The 14,174-nt window shown below is 38.4% G+C and overlaps 1 protein-coding gene across 1 annotated transcript; it reads right to left on the reverse strand.

Annotated features, from left to right (window-relative positions):
- Nucleotides 1-486: 486 nt before the first annotated feature.
- On the reverse strand, nucleotides 487-4,205 carry LOC124657511 (BURP domain-containing protein 4-like). The gene is made up of 3 exons (XM_047196053.1): nucleotides 4,154-4,205; nucleotides 3,499-3,561; nucleotides 487-1,166 (listed from the first exon to the last, which is right to left on the reverse strand). Exons 1-3 carry the CDS (start codon nucleotides 4,203-4,205, stop codon nucleotides 487-489), a joined length of 795 nt encoding a protein of 264 aa, XP_047052009.1.
- Between the last annotated feature and the right edge of the window lie 9,969 nt (nucleotides 4,206-14,174).

Consider the following 14,174-nt stretch of genomic DNA (forward strand, 5'->3'; position numbering starts at 1 on the left):
CTGTTCATGTGCGCTTCCTGCTTCCTTATTTGGTTTGTCAAACTTGTATGTTATGTTAGACCTATCAATGTGTCCGTGTGAGCGAAACTACTGATATACACTCAGGCTCGGAGCTGTGGTGCCTTCGGTACCAACGCCCCCTCCTTTCTATGTACCTCCATCATGTTTTCTCCCCCGGATCGATAGTTGCTAATCTAATACTCTCCACTGAAGAGAGAAGTGGAACTGATTATTTTATAATCTCTTACAAACAAGGCACACCTTTATTCCAATAGAGAGGAAATTTGGCACTACCATGGCCGTGCTCTTGATACATCTGTCATATATTTCATAGAGAATACATAAGATGAGTTTGTTACAACTCAAACCCTTGCAGTACATAAAGGTAATTATTATTTGAAAATAGTTATTTTGCATACATGGCCACAATTGCCGGTTTGTAGCAGCCTAGAAACTACCAGAATCTAGTGCCAATAATTTATTTAACTAGTAGAACATGATGTAATTCTGAGGCATATAATGGCAAACTGGTTCACCGCGCTCTCCGCCCAGCAATTCAAAGTACTCCTTGTCCCAGTTGGATGTGTTCATGTGGCACATGATGGTAGCTGTAACGCGTGTCATGCCATTTTTCATATCATTGAGTTGCACCCTCAAAGCCTGCACTTCTTTTGGCCGATGGCAATAAAACACCTCATATGGAAAATCCATAGGGTGGCATGCCACTGTATGATTGCTGAGTTGGGCGATCTGTGCCACAACGTACCTAGTTGTGGGGCTTTCATGCCCTCGAATCCTTGTGAAGGCTGCTTGTGTGAGGTTTGATCCTAAAGCTGTAGTGGCAAACCTTGCCATTGCTTTGCGAGATGAGGTGCACACGTGAGGCTCCTCCCTGTCAATAGGCTTGACGCATGAATGAAGGGTCTCGGCTACCTGCTTTGCCTTCATGGAGTTGTAAGGTATCTTGAAGCGCGATACAATTGTTGCGAAATACTTTGGCTCCAATGGGGTAGAGACCGAACTATCAGGCTTTGGCATATCAGCTCGTGCAAACATGGTGCCTTCTGGTAGTATAGTGCCAACATGCAAAATCTTCTTCAAGAACAACATGCCAGTTTTAACTTTTATGTGCCAGTGTCTTGTTTGCGCTCCAGGAACTAGAGAAGCTGCATAATTATAAAACATCAGTTGAATAACATCGACATGATAGTGTAATTTTGTAGATTATTTATAGCTTGTTATATTCTGTAGGTAGTAACAAAAAAAGATCTTATTTAGACATAAGATATTCTCAAATTAATATGATGACACCAGTACTAACCGGAAGCTGAAGGATTTCTGCCCCAATGTTCCGCATAAGAACTTGCATCAAAACCATTTTCTTCTGTAGGAAATTAGATACAATGATTTGAATAATAATTAATCAATTCTCAACTTAACAAGAGAATCTGCATAGTTATAAAACATCGGTTGAACAAAAATTGACATGATAATGTTATTTTTCACATTTATTATAGCTTGTTATATTCTGTAGTTAGTAACAAACAAAGATCTTATTTAGACATAGCATATTCTCAATTTAATATGATGGCACAAGTACTGACCGGAAGCTGAAGGATTTCTACCCCAATGTTCCGCATAAGAACTTGCATCAAAACCATGTTCTTCTGTACGAAATTAGATATAATGAGTTGAATAATAATTAATCAATTCTTGAATTAACAAGAGAGTCGATTGAATAAAATAGTCATGATAAGGTAGAAACAAACAATGATCTTATTTAGACATAACATATTCTCAACTTAATATGATGGCACAAGTACTGACCATAAGCTGAAGGATTTCTGCCCCAATGTTCCGCATAAGAACTTGCAGCAAAACCATTTTCTTCTGTAGGGAATTAGATACAACAAGTTGAATAATAATTAATCAATTCACAATTTAACGAGAGAAACTGCATAGTTATAAAACATCGGTTGAACAAAATTGACATGATAATGTTATTTTGTAGATTTATTATAGCTTGTTATATTACATAAAAATATCTTATTTAGACATAACACATTCTCAACTTAGTATGATGACACAAGTACTAACCAGAAGCTGAAGGATTTCTGCCCCAATGTTCCGCATAAGAACTTGCATCAAAAGCATTTTCTTCTGCGGAAAATTAGATACAATAAGTTGAATAATAATTAATCAATTCTAAACTTAACAAGAGAAGCTGCATAGTTATATAACTTCGGCTGAATAAAATCGACATGATAGTTGTTTTGTAGATTCATTATAGCTTGTTATATTTTGTAGATAATAACAAACAAAGATCTTATTCAGACATAGCATACTCTCAACTTAGTATGATGGCACAAGAACTAACCGGAAGGTGAAGGATTTGGATTTTCGAACCAATGTTGCGCATAAGAACTTGCATCAAAACCATTTTCTTCTGTAGGAAATTAGATACAATGAGCAGAATAATAAATGATAAATTCTCAACTGAACAAGAGAACTGAAGCTGCATAGTTATAAAACGTCAGTTAAAAAAATAGACATAATAATGTTATTTTGTAGATTTGTTATAGCTTCTTATATTATGTAGATAATAGCAAACAAAGATCTTATTCAGCCTTAACATATTTTAATCTTAGTATGATGGCACAAATACTGACCTGAAGGAGAAGGATTTGAATTTTTTTTCCAATGTAGCGCATAAGAACTTGCATCAAAACCAGTTTCTTCTGTAGAAAATTAGATACAATGAATTGAATAATAATTAATCAAATTGTGTAGTTATACAACATCGGTTGGATAAAATTGACATGATAATGTTATTTTATAGATTTATTATAGCTTGTTATATTCTGTAGGTAGTAAGAAACAACGATCTTTTTCAGACATAACATATTCTCAACTTAGTATGATGGCACAATTACTGACCGGAAGCTGAAGGATTTCTGCCCCAATGTTCCGCATAAGAACTTGCATCAAAACCATTTTTTTCTGTAGGAAATTAGATAGAAAGAGTTTAATAATAATTAATCAATTCTAATCTTAACAAGAGAAGCTGCATAGTTATAAACATCGGTTGAATAAAATCGACATGATAATATTATTTTGTAGATCTATTATAGCTTGTTATATTCTCTAGGTAGTAAGAAAGAAAGATAATTTTCAGACATAACATATTCCCAACTTAGTATGATGGCACAAGTACTGACCGGAAGCTGAAGGATTTCTGCCCCAATGTTCCGCATAAGAACTTGCATCAAAACCATTTTTTTCTGTAGGAAATTAGATACAATGAGTTGAATAATAATTAATCAATTCTCAACTTAACAAGAGAAGCTCCATACTTAAAAAACATCGGTTGAATAAAATCAACATGATAAAGTTATTGTAGAGTTATTATAGCTTGTTATACTCTATAGGTAGTAAGAAACAAAGATCTTTATCAGACATAACATATTCTCAACTTCGTATGATGGCACAAGTACTGACCAGAAGCTGAAGGATTTCTGCCCCAGTGTTCCGCATAAGAACTTGCACCAAAACCATTTTCCTCTGTAGGAAATTAGATAGAATGAGTTTAATAATAATTAATCAATTCTCATCTTAACAAAGAGAAGCTGCATAGTTATAAACATCGGTTGAATAAAGTCGACATGACAATGTTATTTTGTAGATTTATTATAGCTTGTTATATATTGTAGGTAGTAAGAAAGAAAGATCTTTTTTAGACATAACATATTCCCAACTTAGTATGATGGCACAAGTACTGACCTGAAGGATTTCTGCCCCAATGTTCCGCATAAGAACTTGCATCAAAACCATTTTTTTCTGTAGGAAATTAGATACAATGAGTTGAATAATAATTAATCAATTCTCAACTTAACAAGAGAATGTGCATAGTTATAAAACATCAGTTGAATAAAATCGACATGATGATGTTATTTTGTAGATTTATCATAACATATTTGTAACTTAATATGATGGCACAAGTACTGACCGGAAGCTGAAGGATTTCTGCCCCAATGTTCCGCGTAAGAACTTGCATCAAAACCATTTTCTTCTGTAGAAAATTAGGTACAATGAGTTGAATAATAATTAATTAATTCTCAATTTAATATACTCTTACTATGGTAAGCCTACTTACGAGATGGTGACGGTTCAGCCCTGTCATTCCTTGTTACTGGGTCAGCAGCCATTGTGAAAGCATTTTTTTCTGCAGGGAACAACAAACAATGAGCTGGTTCTTGTTTTGTAAACTATTCTCTTTGCTCGATATTAACTAAAGAAAACACTACATAATGGAATGCCGAGGCCTCCACCAGCAATTACAGAAGAGATTCCATTACGGCATTACCCATGTATTATTCTTAGCTACAAGGAAGATGATGGATCGAGCTAGAATAGACTAGGAATATACTCAGCCGGCTACTATATTGCTATCGTCGGACATTTGACGGAAAGCGTGATCCATTCCCATAATAAAAGGAGAAAAGGGGAAAATGGAGATGGAGATACCACCAGTACACCACTACTTTACAGAACAAGTCCACCGACCCCTTCCTCTCCACCTCCGACTAGTTGCAACAATACATTCACTTCTAAACTTATCTCTACTCTGCTCTCATGTGCTTTGCTTATATCAAATGGAATTATGAGTTTAGTTGTAGTACGAAATTAAAATGTTAAAGATATCACAAGATGACTCACCGAAGGTTAGAAGGAGCAAGACAAAGGCTATCGCCAACACCTTGGCCCCCATGTTTGGATCACAATGAAGAGAATTGTGTTGAATGAGACGAAGGGTCTGAATTGTGTTGACTGGAGGAAGAAGGGTCTCAGTGCTGATTTATATAGCTTGGGGCTCTAGCGTTTTATAGACAATTTAATACGTAGCATAAAGGAAAATATTTCTTAATAAATGACATTGATAACGTACTATTTATTTGAGTATGAGGATGAATGGAATCGCTACTCCTTCCATACCGGTATATAGAGATTGATCTCTTGAATCGGCTGCCTACTCAGTTTTTTCTGCCTTTGCATGCGATAGTAAATGAGAGATATCGAAAGATAGTCAGACGTATTAATACAAGGAAATAGAAAGGGAGAAAATCGTCGAAAGAGGGATCGGTTGGGATGGTTTTTAGAAGTTACTTGGGCTAATTAATACACAATTCACCCATATTTTTCGGTATACACCAAAAAAGGTAGTCAAACGTATTTTTAGGAGTTAATTGGGAGTTTTTGGAAGCGAAATTATTTGGGATTTCCATGGAACTTTTGGAGTGAAAGCTTGCGGGAAGGAATGTTTGGACGTAAAAATCGTGGGATTTTTAGGAATGGATAAGAGGAAGGTTTACCCGATCGGAAGGAATCGATCTCCACGAAAGCATGCCCGGAAACGGCTCGGTTACTGGACGGAAGGAGTACCTAAGCAGTTGATTACGTTCAATAATAAGGCGTCCTGGATTTAATGGGCCTAATAAACTATGCTATTTTCACGTCTAGCTGAAACGAAATTGTACCCAATCACCGTACGTGCACTATGGGAAAAACGGCAATTGCCGTGTTGCCCTAGCTTTGCCGTGTGCCCTACACCCTGGAACACGGCAGACAATTATAAGCTTTGCCGTGTTCCACGTACAAACAACACAGCAAAGATTAAAAACACGGCAAAAATTGGAAAAAGAACACAGCAAAACAAAGAGCACGGCAAAGGTCCAAAAAAGAATACGTCAAAGAGAGGAACACGTCGAACCTCGTACAAGGCACACGACAAAGGTCTAGGCCACGGCAAAGGCCGTGCCACGTGTCCCGGGCGAGCGCTCAAGATGGCGTCGTCATCACGGCATGGCTTTGTCGTGTGCCCCTAACGGACAAACGACAAAGGTCCTTCTCCTGCGCATGTCATCCCCTCCCGCCAACTTTTTCCGCGTGAAGTAGCATGTCGGCAACATTTTGGCACGAAACCTTCGCCGTGTGCAAAAGAGCAAGGAACACGACAAATATGGCTTTGTCGTGTGCCATTTTAAAAAGAACACGACAAAGATGGCTTTGTCGTGTGCCATTTAAAAAAAAACACGGCAAAGGTCCATTTATCCCTTCTTCCCCGCCATTTATCTCTTCTTTCTAGCCGTTTCTTTCCCTCTGTTTAAGCATTCGCCCTTCCTATATATACACATGTCTCGGGCATTTCTCCTCCACATCCACCAGCATTTCTTGTTGAGGGAGCTCCTCGGCAATGCGCACCACGAGGGGCTTAGAGTTTACGGAATGCTGCAGGCTAACACGAGACATCGGATACCAAACGAACAGGGAGAGAGATTTACCCAGATTCGGGGCTCTCGATGAGGTAAAATCCTTACTTCTTGCTTGTCTGATCTTGATTTATCGAGTAAAGTGTATTACAATGGGGTAGCCGATAGACTACTATGGGGAACTCGCCGGGAGGCAAGGATTTTATGGTATGTGTTGATATGGTGGAGGTTCCATTGCATGGGTTATATTAACCTAGGAGTAATTAGCAATGCCGTCCAGTGATTCTAGCGTCGTACATACCGCGTTAACCATGAGATCTATAATGGCTCTAGGGAAGCCAGCCGTATCTTTTCCCCCTGCACGCCAACGGACTGGTAGAGCTGCGGGGTGTTGGAGGCACTGCCATAGGTTGAGATAGCCTTTTAAATCTCCATCCGTGTGTGATGACGAGCTCTACGGTCTATGATGGATTGTCCAAAGTGCACCGTGAGTAAAGCCGTATTATCGGAGGATGTCTACTGGGGGTGCTGAGTATGATCTCTACTCGTGCATCCAACCACCAAAAACCAAAATATGCCAAAAGTGTCCACCATACCTACCTATATGTGGTATTTCACTGCCACTCCAAGTAAATTTACATGTGCTACCTTTAAAACCTTCAAAATAATTCCTTGTTTTTGCAATACATAGCTCATGGAAAAGTAGCCTAAAAAATATTGTGGTGAGGAATATGTCACTTATGTATCTTAGTTCTTATAAGCTGCTTGTTGTGTGGCAACCATGCTGACATGGGGACACCATCATCATATTTTTGATAAATATCATGTGAGTTACTATGCATGTCCGTGTTGTCTGAAGTAAAGGAGATAACCATGATAAAAGGTTAGAGTATGTATATTGTTAGAGAAGAACATTGGGCCGCTAACCAAAGTCATGTTTACATGGTGGAAGTTTCAGCATGGACATTAAAACCTCAAAAATCTCTTATGAGAAATTTATGTTGCCAAAAGCTTTAAGCTTAAAGAGGAGTCCATTTGTCTATTTTCCATGTTGTCCCGGTTTGGATGTCTAAGTTGAGAATAATCAAAAGCGAGAAATCAATGCGAACTTTCTCCTTAGACCTTTGTACAGGTGGCATGGAGGTACCCCTTTGTGAAACTTGGTTGAAAAATATGTAATGCGATGATAATCCATGGAAATCCGAGCAAATTAGGACAAGGTGCGGGCACTATTAATATTCGATGCATGAGGCTTGCAACTTATAGGAAGTTTTATACATAACCTATAATACTTTGCTACCGTTGACACAATTGCCTCTCTTAAAATTTTATATCTCTATGTTTTCAAAATAAAAAGCTCTAGCACATGTTTAATCTATGCTTCCCTCTGCGAAGGGCCATTCTTTTACTTTTATGTTGAGTCTTCATCTTCTAAGTTATATGCACCGTCTTATGAGAGCATAGTTGTCATTCTTAGTTCTATGTGCATGGTCCCAAAATTATTATTGATTGAATCATAAATGTGTTATTAATTGTTCTTAAATTATTTGTATCTAGTCATCCTTTGAACTTTGAAGGTGCATGTCACCTCAAAAATTATTCTTTTTATCAGTTACCTACTCGAGGACGAGCAGGAGTTAAGCTTGGGATGTTGATACGTCGCAAACGTATCTATAATTTTTGATGTTCTATGCTTGTTTTACACCAATTACTATATGTTTTAAGGGACTAATCTATTAATAGTTGCAAAAGTGCACAAGTTATTGGTTTCAACTTTGTTATGCAGGAAATACGCAAATATAGAAGGAAATAGCTCATTATGGTGAAATCTGGAATTTCCCGAAATCTGTCCCTGCTGAACACTTTTGAAAGATCGCTTCGAAACTCCATCAAAAAGACGTCCAATGGAAAAGTCGTAAACTACAAAGTTGTAGAAAATTTCAAGTCAAACAATTTGGACATCTTATTCGTCCAGAATGGACAACGGATGCATCCGGCAGAGCAGAATTACTGCGAGGTTCGTGCAGTCTCGGGACTCCGAAAGTTGGTGACGTATTTGACACAAACTCTTTCCATACCAGGATATTTCGGCCCAGCCACGAGTTGTGAGGCTCATGAAGGACAGAGGGGAATCCTAGGAAGGTTCTAGAGGTGCCCAAAAGCCCTTGGATCAAAGGGGCATCCATCCCATGGCCTAGATTGCATCTCCAACACTATATATTAATGGGAAACGCTATTTTTTTGAGGCCCCCAAGCATTGTCACGAAAATCCTCCTCCTTGGCAGCAGCCAAGGAGGAGGAAACACTCATCTACACCAGCACCAACTCAAGGAAGAAGAAGGCTAAGGGGCGGCGCTCCCCCATGATGCCGGCAGCGGGGAAGGAGTCCCCCGCGCCGCCGCCGGCGCCGCCCACGCCTCCGCCTCCCGGCGCTCCTCGCTGAGCCCTCCAACGTCTTCACCGCCATCTCCATCACCAACTCCTCATTGTATTCAGTGGTCCATCCTCTCACAAACCTCTGTACCGCCCTATGTAAATATGGTGTTTGATGCTATAAGTTATAATCCTATGATCTATGTCATGTTGCCATAGTTTATTTGTTCTTTGATTGATTGGTTGTTTCTCTTTGGTTCATTAGAGTTGTATGTTGATATGTTACCGTCCTTGGTGCCCATTATATTTGTGCGCGCATGGATTAAGCACCATAGGGTTGGTAGTACTTGTATACTAGAAGGGGGAAGTTTTGCCGGAGTGACATAAACCTAAGGACGCGAACCGGATAGTTGCATGTATGGGAGTAAGAGGACCATTTACTTAAGGCTATGGTTGGGGAAACCTTAATGCTTGCTAGTATTTACGGATGTTTGCTAGCACGCCAATCATATAGTACTTGTAATCCCGGAGGGAGAGCATGTATATTTAGCCTCTCCTACATAGAAAGTTGCATCGAAGACATTGAACCCAAGATCTTCACTAATTGATCTTGGACAAAGCCACAACTATTACCACCGCCTTTCCACACTCATGGTACTGTTAGTTTAGTTTGTTTTATTGCTGCAGCACTAACATTTATTTCGTGTATTTTATTGTTCTGCAAAGTCACCTCTCATACCCGTTATCGCTCTAGTTTTATTTCCTAGATATTTCAAACGCTTAGTGTGCGTAGAGTTGTATCAGTGGTTGATAGAACTTGAGAGAATGTTTATCCTACCTTTAGCTCCTCGTTGGGTTCAACACTCTTACTTATCGAAAAGGCTACACACGATCCCCTATACTTGTGGGACATCAAGACGCTACCATCTGGGCCCTACATCACTGGGCGGTGCGGATTTGCGTTGACTCGGTCAGCGCACCCGGGAATTCATCATGCACCACGTCCCGGGCCACCATACACGATGTTTTCCACGTTTACATCGGGCTAGATGGCCACGAAAATGAGAAAAAAGTTTTGACATGCACCACGGAGAGAGCAAAAATCGTCGGGCATGGTGCATCAACAACCACAGCGCGACTTTCAATTTGTCTGCCACGGCAACTTTTCTTGTAGTGATCCCCCTCATAGTTTGTGTTCAATTAAACCCTGGATAATGTTATTCGTGATGTTGCATGTTTGTGATTGGTACTTTGTCATTATTTGGTGGGGGGATTATATATTCAGATTTTTCTGCCATATTATGTTTGTCACTTGTGAGTAGTTCCCCATGTTTCTGAGGGCATATGATGATCTGGCTATAATTCTATATGATGTGCAATGAGTATTTGGTCAAGTTTTCTATGTTTTATGTTGTTCTATGATGGTTCTATGCGAATGTCGAGTGCATATTACTTCACATATATAGGCTCAAAGGGATGCACTTTGATGTAATGTATTAGTGTTGGAGGGGTCGGAATGACAGAAACCGTCTTCCAACACTATGGGTTGCACTACAGTGGTTTATGTCGGGGACCCTAAATTATCTTATTGCTATGATGGAACATATATGTCTTAATGATTCCTTTATGCACATGAAACTGGCTATAGGACCCATCATAAGGGGTGTGTTTGCACATGCTTATGGCTGCACCTAATTAAGGCTCCACCCCTAATTGAATAAAACTTGAAAAGATATTTAGCATATTGTTTAGAACTTAGATGCTAGTGACTCCATGCCTCTCTCGGGAACCTTTGCCTCATATAAATACACACACTTTAACTTGTACTCTTGCTGCATATAGAGGATTTGGCTTTTCTCTCATTGAGAGCATTTATTTATTTGCTATTTACTTTTTATACTTTATTTTTATTGCAAACTATACACACAAAAACACCAAAACTGTTACTTTACTATTACTGCTTTATTATTATTTTTGCTAACCAATACCTTCAGCTTCTCGTGGGTTCAACAACCTTTTAATATTGAAAAATACTAAAACTGATCTTCTGTACTTGGGAGCCATCAGCAACCCAAGATGTTTTTATTTTTTATTTTTGTCCTACATGCTTGTTGTAGCATGTTAGTTTTCTTTTAGTTTACTCTCTGGTTTCTAAATAAATTATCAAGTTTTTACCCGTTTGGATGTTTAACGTTGGTAATAAATATGGAGTTGTTGTTTTCTGCGCTGCACCTTTTAGTGCACAATTTTTGTGATTTTTTGCTAATTCCTAAAATCACGAAATAATCACAGTAGATGTAAATTTTCATCCTCTATATGCACAAAACTTCCTCTATTCAGTCAACTATTCCCAGAAGCAAAATATTCAGGTTCGAGAATTTTTGGATTCAGCATCCAGGGTTCAAGCAAACAGTTACAATGGCTTGGAAGATAAATGTTCACACAACAAATGCAGCAGATACTATAAGTGCAAAGCTCAAGAACGAACAAATAGCCTTGAAGAATTGGAGTAAATCAATCTCACGATTGTCGCTCCTTATTGACAGTTGCGAGAAAGTACTCAAACAAGTGGATGATATTGAGCAACTTAGAAGCCTTACGGTTCCAGAGAATAATTTCCGCAATATTCTAAAAAAGCATATTATTCGGCTACTCTCTTATAAACAGCAGTACTGGAAGAAGCGCTGTACAGAAAGGTGGATCAAATTCGGTGATGAAAATTCAAAGTTCTTTCATAGAATTGCAACGGAAAGGCATAGAAAAAATGCGATTGCTACAATAACCAGAGAAGATGGAACTATTCTATCAGAGCATGAAAGAAAAGCTCATGCACTTTTTCAGGCATACAAACAGAGACTTGGAGTCACTGAAACACATTCTATGAGATTTAATTTACAAGAACTCTTTGAGCCTTTGCCAGGGTTGCATGCCATTTCAACACCTTTCACTAAGGAAGAGATCGATAATGTTATTCAGAAAATACCAATTGATAAAGCTCCGGGCCCAGATGGCTTCAATGGATGTTTTCTTAAAACCTGTTGGGAAATTGTTGCCCCTGAGTTCTACAGCTTGTGTCAAGAATTTTCTGAAGGAAATGCTTTTTTGGACAGTATTAATAATTCACTTATTACTTTGATCCCGAAAAAGCAAGCACCAGCTACAGTAAATGACTACAGACCAATTTCCTTGTTAAACTCTTGTATCAAGCTGCTCACTAAGCTTTTGGCTGATAGGTTACATCAATGGATATTAAAATTGGTCAGTAAGAACCAATATGGCTTTATTCGGGGAAGAACCATTCAAGATTGCTTGGCTTGGGCATTTGAATTCCTCCATCAATGCCAATCCTCTAAAAGGGAGATCATAATTCTAAAATTAGATTTCGAGAAAGCCTTCGATATGATTGAACATGACACAATTTTGGATATTTTAAGACATATGGATTTTGATGATATGTGGCTTAGATGGATCAAAGGTATTCTATCCTCTGGACATTCCTCAATTCTATTAAATGGAGTACCAGGAAATGATTTTCATTGCAAACGAGGGGTGAGACAAGGTGATCCATTATCGCCTCTATTATTTGTAGCTGTCGCTGAATTATTGCAAGTGGTTATTAATAAAGAACTAAGAGATGGCAGGCTGTCATTGCCATTGCCATATGGTGAAAGTTTTCCGATTATACGATATGCCGATGATACAATTTTGGTTATGCAAGCTAATCCAGTTGAGGTGGCCCATCTGAAAAATGTGCTCATTGACTATGCTACTTCCACAGGGTTAAAAATAAACTTTCAGAAGTCCAATCTGGTGCCACTTAATATCTCAGACCAGAGAGCTTTGGAACTTGCTAATATCTTTGGTTGTGCAGTTGCATCCATGCCATTCACATATTTAGGCCTTCCTATGGGTACCACTAAACCCACTGTGGTTGAAATGCTTCCATTGGTTGACAGAATTGAAAGAAGAGTCTCCAGTACAACTCTCTTAATGCCTCATGCTGGCAAATTGACATGTGTTAATGCAATCCTTACTTATATTGCCAACTACACTATGTGTACTATTGAAATAAATCCAAAGATCTTGAATCACATCGAAAAGATAAGAAGAAGAGTGGTATGGAGTAAGAAGACGGATGATGGTGAAAAGTGTCTTTCTCTGGCTGCCTGGGATATGGTGTGCAAACCCAAAAATAAAGGTGGTTTGGGTGTCCTCAATATGAAAATTCAGAATCAAGGATTACTTCTTAAATTTTTAGACAAGTTTTACAATAAGAAAGACATCCCATGGGTGAAACTGATTTGGTCCACTTATTATCAGAATTCAGTACCACATGCCTCTAATATCTGTGGCTCCTTTTGGTGGAAATCTGTCATGAAATTATCTCCAATATTTAGAGGCATTGCGGCTTGTCAGATTGGTCAAGGTGATACGGCACTATTTTGGAAAGATGAATGGAATAATTGTATTATGCAAGAACAATACCAATGTTTATTTTCTTATGTGCTGAATGAGGACATTTCGGTTAAAGATTTCTGCTCGTTGACTAATATGGATGATATATTTAATTTGCCACTATCCCCTGAAGCTTTTCAGGAATATCATGAAATTCAGCAAGTCACTCAGGATTTGACTACCTCTCAAAGTAACAATGATTCATGGACTTTTAATTGGGGAAATTCATACACATCTAGGAAGTATTATAAATTCATGTTCAGATTGGTGAACCCTCCCACTCCTTTTTCATGGATTTGGAAATCCAAGCTATGGCCGAAACTCAAGGTATTTTCTTGGCTGTTACTTGTGGATCGTCTAAATACCAGAAATATGCTGAAACGAAGACACTTCAACATTGGCAATAATTATTCCTGTGCACTTTGTACTTCTGGTGATGAAGAAACGTTAGAACATCTGTTCTTTACGTGCCCCTTCAGCACTTCATGTTGGTCAAGGATAAATATATACTGGAATAGTGATGTGAACAGATTTGACATGTTGACTCAAGCCAAATCAGCCTTCCAGGGGAGCCTTTTCTTTGAGATCTTCACTATAGCTGCATGGGGGATTTGGAAAGAAAGGAATAACTACATTTTTAAGGGAATCACACCATCAGCAGAATCCTGGAAGGCAAGGGTAGTAGTAGATATTAATCTCTTAAGGTTCAGGGTTAACCAAAACCTGGAAAATACAATCTCTTCTTTTATAGATAGACTTTGATTTATCTTGTGATTTGATGTAAAGTGGGTGTATGCACCCGAGATGATGTAAATTTGTGGATTTAAATACAACACCATAGTAGGAGCCTCTCCTACTAATTTCGGTTCAAAAAAAAAGTGGTCGATACAGTTTTGTTGTGCTGCTCTCAATTTTTTTGACAGATTCTACCTTGTTATGCTTGCTCTATTCTTTTGAGTTTCAAAATGATTTTTATTAAATCTTTTGGATTGAAGATATGTGTAGAACTTTATGTGCTCTCTGGTACATAAAGGAATTATTATATCTTTGAAGATAATGACAACAACCATATTGTTCTGC

This window comes from Lolium rigidum, chromosome 5, assembly GCF_022539505.1.
Source record: "Lolium rigidum isolate FL_2022 chromosome 5, APGP_CSIRO_Lrig_0.1, whole genome shotgun sequence".
Lineage (NCBI taxonomy): Eukaryota > Viridiplantae > Streptophyta > Magnoliopsida > Poales > Poaceae > Lolium > Lolium rigidum.